The 19,988-nt window shown below is 62.9% G+C and overlaps 5 protein-coding genes across 5 annotated transcripts in view; 2 read left to right on the top strand and 3 right to left on the bottom strand.

Annotated features, from left to right (window-relative positions):
• The window catches only part of ANGPTL4 (angiopoietin like 4), a 97,480-nt gene that overhangs the window by 57,469 nt on the left and 20,023 nt on the right, over positions 1 to 19,988 (top strand). The gene's annotated exons all lie outside the window — the stretch shown is intronic.
• Positions 1,757 to 4,567, bottom strand: CD320 (CD320 molecule). Its single transcript, XM_058657660.1, has 5 exons — positions 4,417 to 4,567; positions 2,726 to 2,851; positions 2,291 to 2,527; positions 2,057 to 2,206; positions 1,757 to 1,948 (listed from the first exon to the last, which is right to left on the bottom strand). The coding sequence occupies exons 1-5, from the start codon at positions 4,565 to 4,567 to the stop codon at positions 1,806 to 1,808; spliced, it is 807 nt and encodes a 268-aa protein (XP_058513643.1). The 3' UTR covers positions 1,757 to 1,805.
• On the bottom strand, positions 6,110 to 11,863 carry NDUFA7 (NADH:ubiquinone oxidoreductase subunit A7). Its single transcript, XM_058657855.1, has 4 exons — positions 11,752 to 11,863; positions 10,203 to 10,252; positions 8,045 to 8,194; positions 6,110 to 6,279 (listed from the first exon to the last, which is right to left on the bottom strand). Exons 1-4 carry the CDS (start codon positions 11,800 to 11,802, stop codon positions 6,189 to 6,191), a joined length of 342 nt encoding a protein of 113 aa, XP_058513838.1. The 5' UTR covers positions 11,803 to 11,863; the 3' UTR covers positions 6,110 to 6,188.
• On the top strand, positions 11,833 to 13,684 carry RPS28 (ribosomal protein S28). The gene is made up of 4 exons (XM_058657856.1): positions 11,833 to 11,986; positions 12,078 to 12,125; positions 13,319 to 13,466; positions 13,626 to 13,684. Exons 1-3 carry the CDS (start codon positions 11,948 to 11,950, stop codon positions 13,439 to 13,441), a joined length of 210 nt encoding a protein of 69 aa, XP_058513839.1. The 5' UTR covers positions 11,833 to 11,947; the 3' UTR covers positions 13,442 to 13,466; positions 13,626 to 13,684.
• KANK3 (KN motif and ankyrin repeat domains 3) lies at positions 13,852 to 19,216 on the bottom strand. The gene is made up of 10 exons (XM_058657659.1): positions 19,107 to 19,216; positions 17,222 to 18,442; positions 17,039 to 17,138; positions 16,658 to 16,912; positions 16,477 to 16,591; positions 16,023 to 16,239; positions 14,716 to 14,858; positions 14,432 to 14,632; positions 14,250 to 14,348; positions 13,852 to 13,965 (listed from the first exon to the last, which is right to left on the bottom strand). The coding sequence occupies exons 1-10, from the start codon at positions 19,138 to 19,140 to the stop codon at positions 13,882 to 13,884; spliced, it is 2,469 nt and encodes an 822-aa protein (XP_058513642.1). The 5' UTR covers positions 19,141 to 19,216; the 3' UTR covers positions 13,852 to 13,881.

Raw genomic sequence — 19,988 nt, 5'->3', positions numbered from 1 at the left:
GACTGAAACCATCATTTTTTTTTTTCCATGTCAGATTATTTATGTCTGAACTCCATCTATCTACACACACACACACACACACACACCCAAAAAGCCAGTCCGGGTCAGAGCACAGCACTTTGAGCTCAAGGGTCATCTCTGTAGCCCCACCCCATCCCCCCCGCACAGCCAGGGACAATGGCTCAGACGCCCATCAGTCTGAGGAAGGAATGGGCACCGTGTGATCTAACGCACAATGGAGTGGCACTCAGGCGTGCCAAGGGCACGCTGGCAGACTCCCACCACGTGGATACACCTGATGATGTTGGACTCCGAGAGACCGAGCACAGAAGGCCATGTAGGGCACAGCCATTTACATGACAACGAAGTCCAGAAGTGTGTGAAGGGCAGGGGGGTGGGGAGCCGCCGTGGGCAGTGCCAACAGCGGCTCGGCTTCCCATCCCGCTCCCTGTTAAGGTGCCTGGAACAGCAACGGAGAATGGCCCAAGGGCCTGGGACCCTGACGCCCACGTGGGAGACCCCGCTGGAGCTCAAACCAAGCTCAGCCCCGGCTGTTGCAGCGTTTGGGGAGTCAATCAGTGGACAGATCTGCCTCTCTCTCCCTCTCTGTGGCTCTTTCAAATACACGTTTATTTAAGAAGAAAATCTACAAGGACAGGAAGCAGAGGCGTGGTAGCCAGGGGCTGGGAGCGGGCAGCTGGGAGGGGCAGGGCTTGCTTTTGGGGGGGGGTGGGTGAGATGTTTTGGAACCACGGACATTAGTTGCACAACACCTGACCCTAAATGTCGCCGGACCGTCCGCTGTGAAACGGTTAATGGTTAATTTCATACGATGCGAAATCTCCCCCGAGGAAAGGTGGTTGCACACGGTGTCCACAGGCTCCTCCCGGCTGCCTGGTGCCCACACCCCATTCAGAATCTAGCAGGAACAGGCACCTGTGCCCACCTAGCTCATGCCCCTCATGTATGCCACCCTCAGGGGAGGGACACCCAGGCCAGTCTGGGACATGGGGTTGCAGCTGAAAGCGGCTGACTCCTGGCCCAGAACCAGCCAAGAGGAAGCGGCTGGCAGGGGAGGATCCAAAGAGATTCTTGCGTCTGCAAAGATGGGCTCCTCCCGGGCACCAGCCCTGCCCGTAGGCCGTCTGCGCTGTCACCAGCTCACAGCGGTCCTGAGTTCACCATGACTTCAGCCTGGTGCGCACCGCTGTGAGCAGACAGCGGGTCCACAGGACCAGCCTGACCCGTTCCCGGCTGACTTGTGCCCACTGTTGCCAGCGTGGCAGCAGTCCTGCAGGGAGGGACCCTTGAGTGGGGCTCCAGGAGGTCCAACTGAATGTGTCCCCTCTTCCCAACACACACAGACACGCATATAAACACATACACGCAGAGGCACACAGACCCATATAAAGACACCGAGAAATAAAGATACTTTCACAGGTGGGGTGGGGTTCCCGAATGCCCCCATTTTTTTGGCTGTGCATGGTATATGAGCGGGGTGGGAGCCCTGCAGCGGGACACCCCAGCCAAGGCAGACAGAGGCCTAGAGGCAGCCAGGCACTGAGAACCAAGTTTAATCACCGCCCTCAGCAGGGAAGGCCGGAGTGTCCGGGCATGGAGCCGGCTCACCCATCACAGGAGCAGCTCAGCCAGGTCTATAGGAGCTTGGGTCCCGCGGTCCTGCGTGAGCGTGGGTGAGTAAGCGGGAATGAGTCCCCTTCCGGTTCCAGGCTTGGCCCCCCCGGTGGCCTGGCTGTGCGCACGTGCCCGCTAGGGCCAGCGTGGCACATGCCAAGAGTCCATGGTCAGAGCAGCAAGTTCTTGGGCCTGGAAAGCAGCAGTCCCTCCTTCACGGCCACCAGCAGTCCCGCCGGGGGCAGCCGCCCCTGGGCTCGCAATCGGGACAACGTGAAAAGGGCGGCGGCGGCCAGGCCTGTGCCCAGCACCACTGCGGGAAGAGGACGGAAAAGATACAGGCAGGTGGGTGGGCGTGGTTTGCAATGCCAGAAGCAGCCTCCACCCCCACCTACCATGCCCACTGGCCTGGCCCACTCACCGGCAATGGCAACAAGCCCATAGGCACTTGGGTTTCCAGCCTGGGACCCGACAGAAGTGGCTGTGACATTCCTGAGAGAGGGGACGGTGGCTGGGGTCACGGGGGCGCCCGTGGTGCTGCCATTCCGGTCCTGGAGGGTGTTACCCGTCTCTACAACAGAGGTCATGGGTTACTGAGGCCGGTGGGGAGGGCAGGGCCACCACCCCTCCCGCCCTGCCTGCATGGGCCACGCACCACAGCCCAGCTCGTCGCTGGCGTTGGGACAGTCGGGGTGGCCATCACAGCGCCACCTGTGGGGGATGCAGGCATCACCCAGGGGGCAGCGGATCTCCCCGGGCGGGCAGGGCGCGCGGCTGCAATTCAGCAGGTTCTCATGGTGGCCGCTGCCCTGGCAGGCGCTGATGTTGTCGCAGGGACAGGGGTGGCCGGCAGGTGGAGGGCACTGCCCCTTCTGGGCGCACAGCTCGATCCCTGGCAGCACAGTGAGGGGTCAGGTACGGGATGCTCCCCAGGCCCAGTCCCCTGGTCCCTTTAAGCCTCACCCCTCTTCCTAAAGGCACCCCCCCCCCCCCCCGCATCCTTGCCAATTCCACCCTACAGACGTCCAGGCCCCGCCCACCAGGACCTGTCCCTCTTTGGCCCCGCCCCGGGGAGGCCCTGGTCACTCACGGCACTCCCTCTCGTCACTGCCATCAGAACAGTCCTGGTCCCCATCACAGCGCCAGGTGAGGGGCACGCAGTAGCCACTGGTGCGGCACTGGAAGCTGGACGGCGGGCACGATCCTGGGCTGGACCCTGTGGCGTGGGGGACTGTCCATCAGGAGACGCGCTGGGTCCCACACCTGACCATGAGCACCTGTACTCGGTGTGAGGCCGCGAGCCCCAGTGGACAGGTACATCCCTGGGCCCACAGAAGTTGATAACTAAGAAGATGAGGCTAGAAACCAGCACTGCACCGGTTCGAATCCCAGCTGCTCCAGTTTGGGTCCTGCTAACAGCCTGGGAAAGCCATGGAGGATGGCCTAAGTCCCTGAACCCATATGGGACACTCCAGAATAAGCTCCTGGCTTCAGCCTGGTCCAGGCCCTGCTGCTGCAGCCATCTGTGGAGTGATCCAGTCTCCCTGTAAAACTCTGCTTTTCAAATTAAAAAAAAAAAACAAAACTTTTAAACACAAACGACTGGCCTCCCGCACGTCCTCCCCTAGGTTGGATGTCCAGAGCCACAGCCCCAGGACCCTGCCCAGCCCATCCCAGGGCAGAGCGGGACACGAATGACAAGATCCAAGCCACGTCCAGAGGGGAGAGCCGAGCTTTCCCGGACACACGGAAGGGTGGCCTGGTCTGCCAGCTTGATCAACAGGGCCACAGGCCTGGGATGGGGGCCAGCCAGGAGGCAGGCGGGTAGGTGGGTGCCTGAGGGCCCCAGGAGGAAGCCCTGAAGGCAAGGAACCTGGCAAACAGCATTTGTCCTGGCGTGGCCTCATCCTCCTCCTTCTGCCTGTCCCCACACCCCTGGGGGCTGTACCCCTCCTCCTGGCCGGCACAGGCTCAGAGCCGGCTTCCTTCCTTGCCCATGGGGGGTGTAGGGAGCCTGGAGGGAGGAGTGGCTTCCTCCCCGCAGCCCTGCGCCGTCCTGTGATGTGAGCAGCGCAGCCACCTGCGGAACCCAGGGTGGAGTGACCCACAGATGATCCTTCTCTGCCTCAGTTTCCAAAGTTATCTATAGAGACCCCCCCTACCCCCATTTCAACATCCTGAGACCCGCACGTGCGAGGACAAAGTCCCCCCCCCCCCCCCACCGGAAAGAAACAGCCTGTCTGTCCACGATGGAGACTCCAAAGTGTGCAGTGACAGGGGCCGGCTGAGAACAGCAATGCTGGGAGGAGCTGGGGTGAGTGGGTGACCCTGAACTTGCAACGGGGAGTCAGGTGCCCCCTGACAGCTCTGAGGGGGGCAGGTGTCCCCCCCACCCCACCCCACCCCGTCAGGCCACTTCTGGGGCCACTTTGGGGGTTCATTTGAGAAGCAGGCTCAAAGGTCTGGCGTCCCGGGGTGGGGGTGGGGGGGCGGCGAGAGATGGGGGCGAGGCAGGGGGGGCGAGGCAGGGGACTGTCCCCAGGCACGCAGAGGTCAAGCTGCCCACGCTGGGCTCAAGGGTAGCTTGGAGGTGACACACTGGAGCGGGCCAGGTGTGCATGCGTGCCCGGGACAGGCAGGAGGCACCCATGGGGATGGGATGGGGGGGGTATGACAGACAGACAGACAGGTGCAGCCGGGGAGCCCGCCACCATCACCACCACCACGTGCAGGAGGAGTGTCCGCGGCGGATGCGCGGCGCAGCCATTGGCCCTCACTCACCGGGGGTCTGAGCCCAGGACCCCGTGGTCACCGGGGCGGCTTGCAGGGGCAGCCCGAGGCCGAGCAGCAGCAGCAGCAGCAGCAGCAGCAGGGACTGCAGGCCCAGGCCCCAGCCCGAGGCCGCCGTCCTGCCCAGCGCAGCCCGTGCCATCCGCCCGCCCGCTGCGCCCGCCGCGCGCTGACTTGCTCTTATACCGGCGCGCGCGCACGCGCAGATGCAAGGGGGCGGGCGGCCGTAAGTCTCCGAGTAGGCGAGCAGCGCACGCCCAGAGGCCCTCCCTCCACGCTTTTTTTTTTTTTTCTTTCCCCCCCAAAAGAGAGACCAGGTCTGTTCCAGAAACTTGTGGAAACACAAGCCGGGCGAGCCTGTGCGCTTAGGCTGTTTACTTTCCACTGGCGTAAAGGCCGTCATTGCCTGGGGATTTACTTTATATGGCGGCCACTCCCCGCAGTTCCCCGGGCCCCTTTGGTGTGTTCTAACCCTTTGGGATTTTCTATGTGACGGGCCTCGATTGTTTTATGCTTTTATTTCCCACCAGCTCGGGAGGAACAGGTTTCTAGTCTCAACGTCTGGCACCCAGTATGGTGAGCAAGGGCATGGGTGATCCATCCCTCGTTCCTGGGTCCTCTGACAGTCCCCCCCCTGTTCCCCCATATTCCGCCCCAGGGAGACCAGGGCTGGTCCACCACCCTGCTGCAGGGGCCCCCCGGAGGCCGGCCCTCTCTGCTGTGCAGATTTTGATAAAGGGCCTTTTCTTGCATCCACAGTCCCGCATGGGGCAGCCAGCAGGGCCCCCCAGTCAACTCCAGCCTGACTGTGTGTGTGTGGGGGAGTGTTTGCCACCTCCCAACACGGTGACCCTGGCCCAGGATGGAGCAGGACCCGGGGTGCAGGGGGCTCTAATTTTGCATCTGACTTTGCACGCGGGAGCCCTCCACTGTGGTGTCCTGCATCTTGGGTGGCCCCTCTCCGTCCCTCCGGGGCTGCCCGCCTCCCCCACATCTCCTGGCCTTCTCGAGCGGGGAGCCCTGAGCTGGGCGCATGGGTGACACCTGCTGTGGGGGGCCTTTCCCCACCCCTCATACATGCAAGCTGGTGCGGCCCGCTGCCGCTGGGCTCCAGATGGTCCCAGCCCGGCCAGGCCTGTGCTCACCTGCCCCCACCCCCCATGGGCTAGCACAGAGGCAGGTGGCTGGCCACGCCAGGGAGTCAGTCACCCACGTGAGCGGTGCCTCGGGGCCTGTCAAGGGACACAGGTAAGCAGGCGGTGCCTGGTTCAGCTCCCTGCTCATGCGTCATTTTGGGGAGGAGTGTCTGGGTTCCTGTCATCCATGTGGAGACCTGGATGGAGTTGCTGGCTCCCGGGAGGTAAGAACACGGTCATTCAACAGGCTAATCCTCCACCTTCAAGTGCCGGCATCCCACATGAGCACTGGTTCATGTCCCGGCTGCCGCACTTCTGACCCCGCATTCTGCTTGTGGCCTGGGGACGCAGGGGTGGCAGCTCAGGTCCTTGGGCCCCTGCCACCCACGTGGGAGACCCGGAAGAAGCTCCAAACTCCTGGCTTCGGCCTGTCCCAACCCCGAATGTTGTAGGCACTTGGGGAGGGAGCCAGCAAATGGGAGATCCCTCTCACCTTTGAGATAATTTAAAAACAAAGACCAGAGCCAGAAGCAACACAGGAGGTCCATGTATTTGTCATAAATTAGGTCACTTTTGCCCAGAAGGAGATGCCCCGTTGGGGACGGGGCCAGGCACCCGGGGGCGGTGTCACAGGTACGGCTGGTCCTTGGAGAGCTCCCAGGGCCTCCTGGGAGGTGCCGGGGTCACGGCCTTCTTCTCAGAAGCTGTGGCTGGGGAGCTGAGGGAGCAAAAGGGTCTCCAGTTAGGGCCAGGTGCCAAGGGAACCAGGACCTGCCCTCCGGGGTCACCCCAGCCTCCCCGTGCCAAGGGAGCCAGGACCTGCCCTCTGGGGTCACCCCAGCCTCCCTGTGAGGGTCAGTTCACACTTGCTGGGGCTGGCAAGCCCCCTTTCCACCACGAGGGGACGCTGTGGGAACCCAGCTGTGCTGAGCAAGGCCCCTCCCTACCCCACCCCTGCTGGTCCTCTACTGTTGGCTCCCTGAGGACCAGTTGCATGGTTGGGGTGTGGTCCCCACAAGGACCCGTAAGACCAAGGCGGCCCTCAGCCTGCTGCCTCTGGGATCCAACACACAATTGGAAAGCATAATCGAGCCCAGCACAGTAGTCTAGTGGCTAGAGGCCTCGCCTTGCATGCTCCAGGATCCCATATGGGCGCCGGTTCTAATCCCAGCAGCCCCGCTTCCCATCCAGCGCCCTGCTTGTGGCCTGGGAAAGCAGCAGAGGACGGCCCGAAGCCTTGGGACCCTGCACCGGCGTGGGAGACCTGGAGGGAGCTCCTGGCTCCTGACTTCGGATCTGCTCGGCCCCAGCCATTGTGGCCATTTGAGGAGTGAACCAGCAGAGGAAAAAATCTGTCTCTTCTTCTCTGTAAATCTGCCTTGCCAATGAAAATAAATAAATCTTTAAAAAGAAAAAGAAATGAGAGAGAGAGAGAGAGAGAGAAGAGAGAGAAGTAGGACTCCCTCTTGGTACCCCTCAGATGCCGAGCCTGGCTCTCAGTCCCAGCCCAACCTGGGCTTCCACCTGCCTCTGACTGTACACTCCGGGAGGCGCAGGTGCTGGGTCCCTGGTGCCATGCGGGCGGCCTCTAGGGAGCTCTGGGCTCAACTACTGCAGGAATTCAGGAAGCAAACCAGCCGATGGAAGATGTCTCTTACTCTGCTTGTCAAATAAAAACTTAAGAAGCGGGGGTGCCCAGTGCAGTAGCCTAGTGGTTAAAGTCTTCGCCTTGCATGCACTAGGATCCTATAAGGGTGCTCCAGGCTGCTCCACTTTCCATCCAGCTCCCTGCCTGGGGCCTGGGAAAGCAGTCGAGGATGGTCCAAAGCCTTGGGACCCTGGCACCTGCGTGGGAGACCCGGGAGAGGCTCCTGGCTCTGAGTGGCTTCAGCTCTGGCTGTTACAGCCATAAGGGGAATGAGCCAGTGGATGGAAGCTCTCTCTTCCTGTCTCTTTCCTCCTCTCTCCAGAACTCTCAAAGCCATAGCTAAATTTCTTTTTTTAAGATTTATTTTTATTGCAAAGTCAGATATACAGAGAGGAGGAGAGACAGAGAGGAAGATCTTCCGTCCACTGGTTCACTCTCAAGTGGCCGCAATGGCCAGAGCTGAACCAATCTGAAGCCAGGAGCCAGGAACTTCCTCTGGGTCTCCTACGCGGGTGCAGGGTCCCAAGGCTTTGGGCCGTCCTCCACTGCTTTCCCAGGCCACAAGCAGGGAGCTGGATGGGAAGTGGAGCAGCTGGGATTAGAACCGGTGCCCGTATGGGATCCTGGTGTGTTCAAGGCGAGGTCTTTAGCCGCTAGGCCACCGTGCCGGGCCCATAACTAAGGTTCTTAAAATATATATGTATATATATATATATATGTATATGCATATATAAAAGAAAGAAAACACAGTAATCTTTTACCAATGGAGAAGGGCCAGTGTGGCTGCCCTGGGGTTCAGGACGAGGGTTGCAGGTGCAGAGGCGGGGGGCCTCACCTCTCTGGGGTCTTGCCTGGCTGCAGTGCCTTCTGGAAGGACATGATGACGGAGGGGGGTGTGGCTTCGCGGCGGCCGTCTCGCATGCAGTAGTAATTGTTGGACAGTTTGTGGCTGGGGCCCACGGGCAGTTTGGGTGGTGGCTGGGTGCTGCGGGGAAGAAAAAGTACAGGAGCCGTGACGGAGACCAACATCAGAACCCAGCTTTGCCCTCCCGCCACTTCAGGACTGTCGCCTTGGGTGCCAGGCTGTGGGTGCTCCCCGGGGGCTGGAGGACTGGGGAGGGACCGGGTGGCAGGCTCAGCTCCCAAGGTGCCCAGGCTGCCGTCTGCCCTCACCTGCTCCAAGGCAGGGGACGGGAGGGCAGGAGGTGGCCGTGGCCCAGGCACGCACCAGCCCTGACATGGGGGATTTCTGGGGGATGCCATATTAGCACGCCCATCCCTAGGCCTGGCTCCGGAAGAGGAACCTCTGAGCTTCCTGTAATCTTGGAAATTCTTCAGAGAACTCTGCAAGGATCAAAGTTTTATTTCACAAAGAATAGCTTGCCCTTGGAGCCCACCCAGGGCTGTCAACTTCCTGCTGCCCTGCTGTTGAGTGCTCAGGCGGCCTCCAGACCCTGCAACCAGTGGTGGCTGAAGACGACCTACCCCTGGGTTGAATTTACCCCCAAGTCAGAGGCCTTAAAAGTGTTCAAAGGCACAATGCTGCCCAGAGGGAGAGAGCCAAGGTGGCAGGCACTGGGCCTGGCAGTTAAGCCCCCATGTGGAACACGGGCAACCCTATATCCGAGTGCCTGGGTTCAAGTCCCAGCTTCGCCCGCTCCCAATCCCAGTTTCTGGTTAAATGGTGCGTGGAGGCGGCAGGGGACGGGCCATGTTCTCGGGCCCCTTCATTCATGTGGGAGACCCAGAAGAAGCTCCTGGCTTCAAAGCAGCCCAGTTCTTGTTATTGCAGCCATTTGGGAAGTGAACCAGTGGATGGGAGATCTTTCTCTTTGTCTCTCCCTCTCTGTAAAGTTCTGCCTTCCCGACAAAGCTTTAAAAAAATAATTAATTAAAGGGGCCAAGTGCAGTAGCCTAGTCTCGGCTGGCCCACTTCTCATCCAGCTCCCTGCTTGTGGCCTGGGAAAGCAGTCAAGGACGGCCCAAAGCCTTGGGACCCTGCACCCGCGTGGGAGACCCGAAAGAGCTCCAAGCTCCTGGTTTCGGATCGGTGCAGCACCGGCCGTTGCGATCACTTGGGGAGTGAATCTTCGGACAGAAGATCTTCCTCTGTCTCTCCTCTCTGTATATCTGACTTTGCAACAAAAATAAATATTGTAAAAAACAACCGCTAGAGGGCGCTACTACCCCATCCCCAAAAAATCCCAAAAACTTCTAAGCCATTTAGCAAGTAACTGCGTGTGACTCCCGTGTTTAGTTAGGAATCCCCACACGCTCGCCTATTTTAAAGCTATTTTCCTTCCTGTCTCAATACTCAATGACTGCCTTAGCTCCTTTAAAAAATAGGAAAAGCTGGCCTATTTTTCATTTATTTGAAACGCAGAGAGAAAGCTGCCCAGCTCACTCTCCACAGCCACGGTGCCTGGCCAGGCCCCAAGTTGAATGAAGCCTGGTGCTCCATCCGGTGTCCCCTGTAGGGTGGACACCTCATGTAGGGCACCCACGAACTCTAGTGTATGAGGACATCCTTCCTCCCACAAGCCCTCCAGGGGACAGTGCCCTGGGCCCTGAATGCCCGCTAGGGCCCTTCCCCATCCTGGCCACTCCAACAGAAACCCTTTCCAATCACTTTGGCCCAATCCCATTGACAAAGCAGCCCAAGACGGCCTGGATTCCCCTATACTTCTAGGATGGGGGCACCCTGAGAGTCACGTGCCTGAGAACTTGTGTCCCCAAAGTCGAGGCCCCTAGCTGTCTCTTCCCACCTCTCAGGGAACTTTAGTCGAATCATTGCACCTTATCCTGAACCCTGCAACATCTAACCAGGGGTCCCCTAGACACAATGCACTCCCCCCCACTCTGCCCAGCCTGGCTGTGTCCGCAACAACCAGACCCAGAAAGAGGCCAGCAAAAGTCAACGTGTCCATCGTGCCCCAGGCCAGGGGGCTACTGCTCCACCAAGGCCCAGGGGGTCGAAAGGGACACTGGCTCACCGTTTGGCGATCTCCTGGTAGCGCAGCTGCAGCTTCGCCTGCAGGTCTTGCTGTGGGAGGGGGTGGGGGAAGATTAGACAAAGAGGGGGCGCAGGTGAGGCTGCTTGGCACCCCAGGACGGGAAAGGGCAAACAGGACAGGGATGACTCGGCGGGAGAACGGGTGGAGGGATGGGGATAGGGGCTCTGCAGAGAAAAGCAGGGGTCCGGGGCCACAGGGTGGGGGGCCTGAGGTTTCAGGATGGAGGGCTCGGGGTGTCCAGGGGCACAAGCTAGAGGGCCTGGGGGGTCCGGGGCCACAGGCTGGAGGGCTGGGGGGTGTTGGGCATCACAGGTTGTAGGGCCTGGGGAGTGGGGTGTCTGGGGCCACGGGCTGTAGGGCCCTGGGAAATGGGGGTCAGGGGTCTCAAGTTGGAGAGCCCAGAGGGGTTCAGGGCCACAAGCTGGAGGCTCCAGGAGGGGTCAGGACCTCAGGTTAGAGGACCTAAGGGGGGGCGTCTGGAGCTACAGGCTGGAGGGCTTGGGGGTGTCAGATGCCACAGGTTGGAGGGCCCTGAGAAATGCGGGTCCAGGACCACAGGCTAGAGGGCCCGGGGAGTCCGGGGTCTCAGGTTGGAGGGCCGTGGGAAATGGGGGGTCCAGGACCACAGGCTGGAGGGCTTGGGGGTGTCCGGGCCACAGGCTGGAGAGCTGGGGGGTGTCAGGTGCCACAGGTTGGAGGGCCCTGAGATATGGGGGGTCCAGGACCACAGGCTGGAGGGCCCGGGGAGTCTGGGGTCTCAGGTTGGAGGGTCGTGGGAAATGGGGGGGTCAGGGGTCCCAGGCTGGAGGGCCCGAGGAGGGGTGGGATTTGTGGGGCCGCAGGCTGCAGGGCCCGGGATGTCAGGGGTGTCTGGGGTCATAGGCTGGAGGGCCAGGGCGGTGGAGGGTCCAGGGCCACGGGCTGGAGGCCAGGAGGGTGGGTGGTGTCCGGGGCCCCAGGCTGCAGGGCCCGGGATGTCAGGGGTCCCAGGCTGCAGGGCCCGGGGGTGTCAGGGGTCACAGGCTGCAGGGCCCGGGGGTGTCAGGGGTCCCAGGCTGCAGGGCCCGGGGGTGTCAGGGGTCACACGCTGCAGGGCCCAGGGGTGTCAGCGGTCACACGCTGCAGGGCCCGGGGGTGTCAGGGGTCACAGGCTGCAGGGCCCGGGGGTGTCAGGGGTCACAGGCTGCAGGGCCCGGGGGTGTCAGGGGCCCCAGGCTGCAGGGCCCGGGGGTGTCCGGGGCCCCAGGATGCAGGGCCCGGGGGGTGTCAGGGGTCACAGGCTGCAGGGCCCAGGGGTGTCAGGGGTCAGAGGCTGCAGGGCCCGCGGGTGTCAGGGGCCCCAGGCTGGGGGACCCGGGGGAGACTCCGGCCTGACAGGGCAGCAGGTGCACCGCGGACTTCCAGGGGTCACAGGCCGCTAAGCACCCGGGTTCCGCGAGGAACGGGAGCGGGCCCCGACACGCCCGGAGCCCACGCCTCCCCGGCCCGTCCACCCACCCCCGGAAGGACCCCTGTCCGCCCCGCGCACCCCGGACGCCCAGTTCCGCAGCCGCTGGATGAAACGAGTGGCGGACGCCATCTTGTGTGCGCGCTGAAGGGCGCCGGTGACGTCGTCCCCGCGCGGTCTCGCGAGAGCGTACCTGGGCGGGGCTAGCGCGCCCTATAAAAGCTGCGGCCGCACCACGTGACTCCTCTCGGCCAGGCCGCGCGTCCGAGCCGCCATCATGGACACGAGTCGTGTGCAGCCCATCAAGCTCGCCAGGGTGAGGACACGGCCCGGGTGTGAGTCGAGAGGCCCGGAGGCAGAGGGTGGACGGGGAGGCTCAGGCTGACCCCCGGCTTGTTTGTCTCCAGGTCACCAAGGTGCTGGGCAGGACCGGTTCCCAGGGACAGTGCACGCAGGTGAGCCGGATGGTGGGGTTCCCGGAGGGTCCCCGGGATCAGGGGCGGGGGTCTGTGCACTGCTGGTGGGCTAGGGGAGGCTGGCTGCTCGGCCCTGGACGCCCAGCGCCCGGAGGGTCCCCGGGATCAGGGGCGGGGGTCTGTGCACTGCTGACGGCCCAGGGGAGGCTGGCTGCTCGGCCCTGGACGCCAAGTGCCCGGAGGGTCCCCGGGATCAGAGCCGGGATCAGAGCCGGGGGTCTGTGCTCTGCTGGTGGCCCAGGGGAGGCTGGTTGCTCGGCCCTGGACGCCCAGCGCCCGGAGGGTCCCCGGGATCAGAGGCGGGGGTCTGTGCACTGCTGACCGCTCAGGGGAGGCTGGCTACTCGGCCCTGGACGCCCAGCGCCCGGAGGGTCCCCGGGATCAGAGGCGGGGGTCTGTGCACCGCTGATGGGCTAGGGGAGGCTGGCTGCTCCGACCTGGACGCCCAGCGCCCGGAGGGTCCCCGGGATCAGGGGCGGGGGTCTGTGCACTGCTGACGGCCCAGGGGAGGCTGGCTGCTCGGCCCTGGACGCCAAGTGCCCGGAGGGTCCCCGGGATCAGAGCCGGGATCAGAGCCGGGGGTCTGTGCTCTGCTGGTGGCCCAGGGGAGGCTGGTTGCTCGGCCCTGGACGCCCAGCGCCCGGAGGGTCCCCGGGATCAGAGGCGGGGGTCTGCACTGCTGACGGCCCAGGGGAGGCTGGCTGCTCGGCCCTGGACGCCAAGTGCCCGGAGGGTCCCCGGGATCAGGGGCGGGGGTCTGTGCTCTGCTGGTGGCCCAGGGGAGGCTGGCTGCTCGGCCCTGGACGCCGAGTGCCCGGAGGGTCCCCAGGATCAGAGCCGGGGGTCTGTGCTCTGCTGGTGGCCCAGGGGAGGCTGGTTGCTCGGCCCTGGACGCCCAGCGCCCGGGAGGGTCCCCGGGATCAGGGGCGGGGGTCTGTGCACCGCTGATGGGCTAGGGGAGGCTGGCTGCTCGGCCCTGGACGCCTAGGCAGCCTGTGGGACGTGGGAGAATCTCCCACTGGCCCGAGCTGTGGTCAGCTGCTTCCTCGGGTCCACGGGAGCCCCTCCTCGAACCATCAACACCCGCTAACAACCCGGGACCCCCAACGATCCGCGCCCCTATCAGATCCTTTCTGAGCCCCAGTCGGCTTTCTTCCCTTCCGGACTGACAGGTACGCGTGGAATTCATGGATGACACGAGCCGCTCCATCATCCGCAACGTGAAAGGCCCCGTGCGGGAGGGCGACGTCCTCACCCTGCTGGAGTCGGAGCGGGAGGCTAGGAGGCTGCGCTGAGCTGATGCCCGTGGTGGGTGTCCCGGTGGACCCCCTCTCCGGGAGGCACTGGGGTGGGTGGTGGAGCCGTGAAGGGGGGACTGAGCCTACTGGGGAGGAAAGGGGTGTTCCCATTGCCGGTGGGGGCGCTCATGTGTGCATCTCACGGGTGCTTCTCCTTACAGGGTCCTCCTGGATGTCCCAGCAGCCCCGCCCCCTGGAATGGCCTGCGATTGTTAAATAAAAGCGTTTGTATTGTACGTGAGGCTCAGCTCAACCTTTGTCGGGGTGGATCGGGGTTTTATTAGGCTCCTGGTGGGAAGTCGCCAGTTCCCTGCCCCCCCCCCCCCCCGAACTTAAGTCACAAGCCTGTCTTATATCCTATAAATGTTTTATTAGGAAAGAATGGGGTGCGGATAGGGCAGGTTCTGGGGGGCGGAGCGCTCTCCGGGCAGCCCTGCTCACTGTGGCTGAGGCTCCCCTCCGCCATCCCTGCTTTCTGCTTCACCGGGGCTGGCTGTGGGGGAGTCTGGGGGTGACTGGCTCTAGAGAGGGGAAAAGGAGGAATCCAACATGTTTGCTCTGCAGGGGAGCAGGCCTGCCTGTTTGGCCCCCCACTTCGGACCACTGCCCCCTCTATAGGGTCCAGTGCTCTTGACCCTCATGGTACATCTTTGTGGGACTTGTGCAGGACAAACATAGGCCGCCCTGGGAGAGTGGCCAGGGCAGCGTGGGACACACTGGGCGGCCTCGCCCAGCCTGGTGTGCAGCTGGGATTTTATTTATTTATTTTTTTAATTCTTTGTAGTTTTGCACGCCTTACACTCACCTGGGGACTGGGCTGGCCCGAGCTGAGGTGCGCATGCAGCAGGGCGGCCACCTCGTCCTGCTCGGCCTCCAGGGCAATGGCCAGGGCGCTGGTACCCTCCTGGGGAAGGGCAAAGCGGTCAGGTGTGTGCAAGGCAGCACCAACCACCCTGTCCCTGACCTCCCCTAGTGGCAACAGCTCACATTGTCCAGGATGGCAGGGTCGCATCCCGGCTGGGCCAGCAGCAGCCGAACTGTGTCCAGGCGTCCGTACTCACTGGCGCACATGAGCGCAGTGGCCCCGTCGGCGTCTTGGGCGTTCACGTCGGCCCCGCAAGCCAGCAGGGCCGCCACCATGTCCTGGCGCCCGTGGCTGATGGCCAGCATGAGGGGTGTCTGCCCTGTCTGGGGGAGTAGGGCGGAGGAGGTATGGAGCTCCCTTGAAGGGAGACCTCGGGATGGGGGACTAGGCGGGGGACATTGCATACCTGGCTGGCCTTGGCGTTGACGTCGCCCATGCGAAAGAGCTTCTCCACCACGGCCGAGTCCTCCCCCTGCCCCACTGACGTGAGCGCGGCCAGCATGAGGGCTGAGTATCCGGCGCGATTCTGCCTGTCCACTTCACAGACCCCTGTGGGAGAGTGGCGCCCTCAGACACAAGGCTGGCAACCCTGTGAAGTTCAAGTTGACCCACCCGCCCAGGATTTCAGACTGGGCACACAGTAGGTGCTCAATGCAGGGTCAGCCACACTGAGCCGCAACTGGCTCACCTCTGGCTGCCTGCCTCCTGACCTGGGGGACCACTCCGTCCTCCACGAGGCTCTTGACCCAGACCTGCTCGTGGGTGGGCAGTCGGGGAGTGGCTGAGCCAACCGTGACTCTGTCTTACGAATCAGCCAGTCCTACTGTCGCTTCCCCATGGCCATCCACTCTGACCTCCAGCACCCGGGAACACGGCCCCCCTTGGACACGAGTGTTTGCAGACAGGATCAGCTTAATATGAACCTGTTATGGTAAGGCCCTGATCCAACAGGATAATATGATCCAATGTGTAATCTTCAGAGACAAGCCCAGGGAGGGGCCGGTGTTGTGGAGCAGCAGGCTGTGACCCCGGCATCCCATGTGAGTGCTGGTTCAAATCCCTGCTGCTACTCAAGCTTTGCTGACAACAGGGGACAACCCTGGCTTTTCTCTGCAGGTGAGCCAAAGGGGGCCCATTCAACTTTTCTCAACTGCCCCTGAGACAGTCCCCAGAGAGCATGGCCTAGCAGCTAAAGTCCTGACCTTGAATGCCCTGAATCCCATTTGGGCACGCGCCAGGTCTAATGGGTCAAATCCCGGCAGCCCCACTTCCCATCCAGCTCCCTGCTTGTGGCCTGGGAAAGCAGTGGAGGGCGGCCCAAAGCCTTGGGACCCTGCAACCCCATGGAAGACCCAGAAGAGGCTCCTAGTCTTGGTAAAAGAGAAAGCCCTGAAGCGGGTGAGCCGAGGACACGGTGACCACTCGCCAACCTCCCACTCCACACCTGGCACCTGTTAGAGGAGTCTCCCGGGGAAGGAGGAATCGCTATGCCCGTTTCACAGATGAGCAAACTAAGGCAGAGGGGATTAAATAATGCTTCTAAACAAGATTCCACCAGTTCCCAGAGCCCAGGGTAGCCAATGCTTGCAGAAGTGGGAGCTGGGGCAGTGCTGGGCTGGGCCTGCCTATTAAGACCGGCCATTTCAGCACAGGGTCCGCCTCGCCCCGTTCCCTGGTCGCAGGAGCACGCGTCCAACCTCCCCCGGCTCTGACCCGTATCCAGCAGCAGGTTGGAGATGGCCAGGTTCCCATGGGACACGCTGTAGTGCAGTGCCGTGTTCCCGTTGCTGTCCACCACATTGACCACGTGAGCCAGCAGCTCGGCTCCCAGGCTCGCCACCCCACGCAGCACCGCGGCCACGGGCTCGGCCTGGGAGCGCCGCTGGCTGGACACTCGGAACCACTCCTGGGCCACCAGGCGCGCCGCGCCCTGCGGGGACAGGGAATAGGCGCAAGTGGGCGACACTGGGGGCCGTCCCGGTTGGGCTGGTCCCAGGGTCGAATCCTGGAGCCAGTCCTGGCCAGCCAGGCAAAGATCCCAGTAAGATCTCAGTCTGGGATTGGGGAGGCTCCTGGTGGGAGGGGTGCAAGTTAGGAACACCTCCCCCCGCCCCGCCCCAAAACACACGCTGTAGAAAACCCCCAGCGTGCTTCCCTGGACACTCACTCCGTCCCGGGCGACCCCTCTAGGCCGGCTCAGCTGTCTCTGTAGCGCCACGCAGGCCTCCCTCAAGCGTGGACTCAGCTCGCACCTGTTGAGGAGGGAGGAGAGGCGAGACGTAGGGGAGATTCAGCCATTGCGCCCCGTCCGCAGCAGCGGTCGCTCCCACCCCAGGCTCCCCGCTCACCTCCCTTGCACCCCCGACTGAGTTTCCGCCTTCGGCTCAGGCCCAGATTCCAATTCCTGGGTGTCCTCGCTGCTGAGAGCAACCGGGGGCCCGGGGTCTGTCCCGCCACCATCGTCATCCCCGGAGCTGGAGCCAGAGCCCGAGCCCGAGGAGCTGCCCCTGGAGGGCTCCGCGGCCACCTCCTCCTCCTCCTCCTCCTCCTCCTCGGTGTCCTTGCTGTCACTGTGGTCGTCGCTGGAGGAGCTGTCCTCATACCTGGAGTGGGTGGGAGACATGAGCTGAGCCTCCTCTGCGAGGTGGGAAGCGACTGTGCCCATTTCAGAGATGGGAAACCCGAGGACTGCAGAGCCTATAGGGGTGCCCGAGGGCGGGTGTGCTCACTCTCCATTGACGACCCCGACAAACTGCAGGCTCTTAGGCCCCGAGCTGGGCTGGGTGCCAGGAGTCCCGTCTCGCTTCTTCATGATGGATTTCAGGATGCCTGGTGGAGAACAGGCCAGGGCGCTGAGTTCGAGTCCCGCAGCCGGTTGATTGGGGTTGAGCGAGGAGGGGGTTAAAACTCACCCGCGGGCGCTGCGACCCTGTCTCCATCCGGGGGTCCAGGTGGGTTGTTCTGGATCCCCGGTGAGGGGGACTCGGTTTGCGTGGCCTTCTCGCCACAGCTGCACAAGGTCTGCGTGGCGGCTTCCTCCGTGGCCTCGCGGGCTTCCTCGAGTTCCCGCAGCCGGCGCCGCAGGAGCTCGCTCACCCCGCGTTGGTGCTCCAGGCTGGCATGCAGCATCTCCAGCTCTCGCTCCGCAGCCTCGGGCAGCCCCAGCAATTCCTCAGTCACCCATGCCTCCTCCTCCACGGTCTCGGGGGCCGCCTCCACGCTGGCCTCCAGGGTCTCCCTTTCAGCCTGAGCACCCGCCTCTTGGGTCTCGGGTACGGCCTCGATGCCCACTTCCCGGGTCTGGGGCTCCCCGTCGGGGCCCTGGAGCGCCCCTTCGCTGCGTCCTGCTGCCAGTCCATCAGGACACTCAGCACGAGGACTGGCTCTGGGGCGGACACCCCGATCAGAGGTGGCCAGGCGCTCGGTGAGCCGTCGGAGCTGGGCGAGCTTGTCTGGGCGCACTTCAGCCTCCACGTCAGGCTCGGGCTGCCCGCGCGCAGCCAGCAGTCGCGCCTTCTCGGCTCGCAGCACGCGCACCTGCTCCTGCAGCTCGGGCAAGGAGCGCACCTGCTCCTCCAGCTCGCGCAGACGTCGCAGAGCCGCGGCCATCTGCTCGCGCACCAGTTGCAGTTGCGCGGGGGCCGGCGAGGCGAGGGCGGTGTTGGGGGCGGGACTGGTGAGGCCAGACCCGCGTGGGCTCGGCGGGGCGGCGCGGGAAGGGCTGGGCCCGCGATCCTGCACCTGCGCCAGCTCCAGCCGCCGACTCGTCTCCAGGAGTGTGTGCTCGACGCGCGGGTTGCGTACCGGCGCTCTCGGCGACAGCTGTGGCCTCGGGAACCCCGAGGCCGAGCCGGGGGACAGTGCGCCCGGAGCTCCTCCACCGTCGTCACTGGCCAGGGACTCGCTGGATGTCCAGGCTCCTGGACTGCGCACGCCAGCGAGATCGGACCGGGGCACCCGAGGGCGGCGTGGAGGCGGAGGTCCCGGGGCGCGCCGGGCGGCGGGGCCGCGCTCCAGTTCCTCCACGTACTTGAGGAAGTCCAGATCCAGGTGGAAGCCGTAGGGCGTCTCCACAGAATAGGGCGAGCTTGGGCTGCGTGCGCCCCCTGGGCACAAGCGGGGACCACCCAGGTCTGCGGGTATGGAAGGGGGGCGTTGAGAAGAAACCTCCCCCCCAACTCTCCCAGCACACCTGCACCCAAACCCTGCACACTTGCTGTTCCTCCCACCCACGCATCTAGGTTTGCATCCGTATCTGCCTCCATTTACCCAAGCGACTGCGGATTGAGTGCCTACTCTGTGCCAAGCACTTCTCTAGGCCCTGGGGACACAAGCATGAAGGACCAAATACTGCTCTGTCCCTTGGTCCGGAAGGCAGAGACGCGATTGTTACAGATGGTGCCTATGGGTGGTAGTAATAATAGGCCGATGGGATGCTGCAGGGGGCCCATGACGTTGGCCCTGGAGGTCATGGGGAAGGGTGGAGTCAGGAAGCTTCCAGAAGGAAGCACCCTGAATGGAAGGGAGCGAGCTGGCAGTGTGTCCCCAGCCAGGAGTACTGGGAAAAGCTGAAGGGGTTCTGGCAAGGGCCACGAAAGGAGGACGTGGGAATTGGCTGAACCTGTGGACAGAACCCCGGAGTCATGACCTTGGCCCAAAGGCCTTTTGGGAAAGTCTGTCTGGCCACTGAACCAAGGAAGGCATTGCAGGGCTGGGTCCACATACATACACAGCGTGGATCTGTGTCCACACGGCACGATTCTATGTCCACAGTGGGATCACGACGCACACACTCACCGGGTAGGTTCTGATTCAGGGCAAACTTGGCCATGATTCCTGGAGGAGTCGCTGTCACGGACACCCTGGAAGAGGGCCCCCAAGGGGCGTTGTGTGAGGGTGTGGCCTGGCCCACCATGGGGGGCACAAGCTTGCCTCCCACCGCCCCGCCCCCCACCACACACCCTCCTTCCTTTCGTCCTAAGAGACCTCCGAGGTTTGCATTGAATGTGGGGACACCCCATCCAGGTGTCAACCATCACCTGGGTGTTGGGTCTATCCCTGGGGAGAATCTGAGAGCAGGATTCAGGTAGGGGGGCCCCTGGTGGTACAGTCTGCGTTGCACGCCAGCATCCCATATGAAAGCTTTCTTAAAGTCCAGTTTCCGGGCCTGGTGCCGTGGGCTAGCGGCTGAAGTCCTCGCCTTGAATGCACCGGGATCCCTTATGGGCAACGGTTCTAATCCCAGCAGCCCTGCTTCCCATCTAGCTCCCTGCCTGTGGCCTGGGGAAGCAGTTGAGGACGGCCCAAAGCCTTGGGACCCTGCAGACCCATGTGGGAGACCCGGAAGAGCTCCTGGCTCCTGGCTTCGGATTGGCTCAGCTCCAGCCGTTGCGGTCCCTTGGGGAGTGAATCATCGGATGGAAGATCTTCCTCTGTCTCTCCTCCTCTCTGTATATCTGCCTTTCCAATAAAAAGAAATAAATGTTAAAAAAAAAAAAAAAAAGGACCTCCAGGCCAGATAGGGCCTTGTCGTCTGCCAGACCCCATATATACCTGCTCCCTGGCCCGCTCCCTGTGCCAGCCACATGGCTACCCTACAGCTACCCCTTCCGATGCCCACCTGTGTGCCAGACCTTCTGTGTCATTAAGCGCCCATCGGCCTGACCAGCTCACCCCACA

This window comes from Ochotona princeps, chromosome 33 (genome assembly GCF_030435755.1).
Source record: "Ochotona princeps isolate mOchPri1 chromosome 33, mOchPri1.hap1, whole genome shotgun sequence".
NCBI lineage: Eukaryota > Metazoa > Chordata > Mammalia > Lagomorpha > Ochotonidae > Ochotona > Ochotona princeps.
This window is presented reverse-complemented; position numbering and strand designations above follow the sequence as displayed.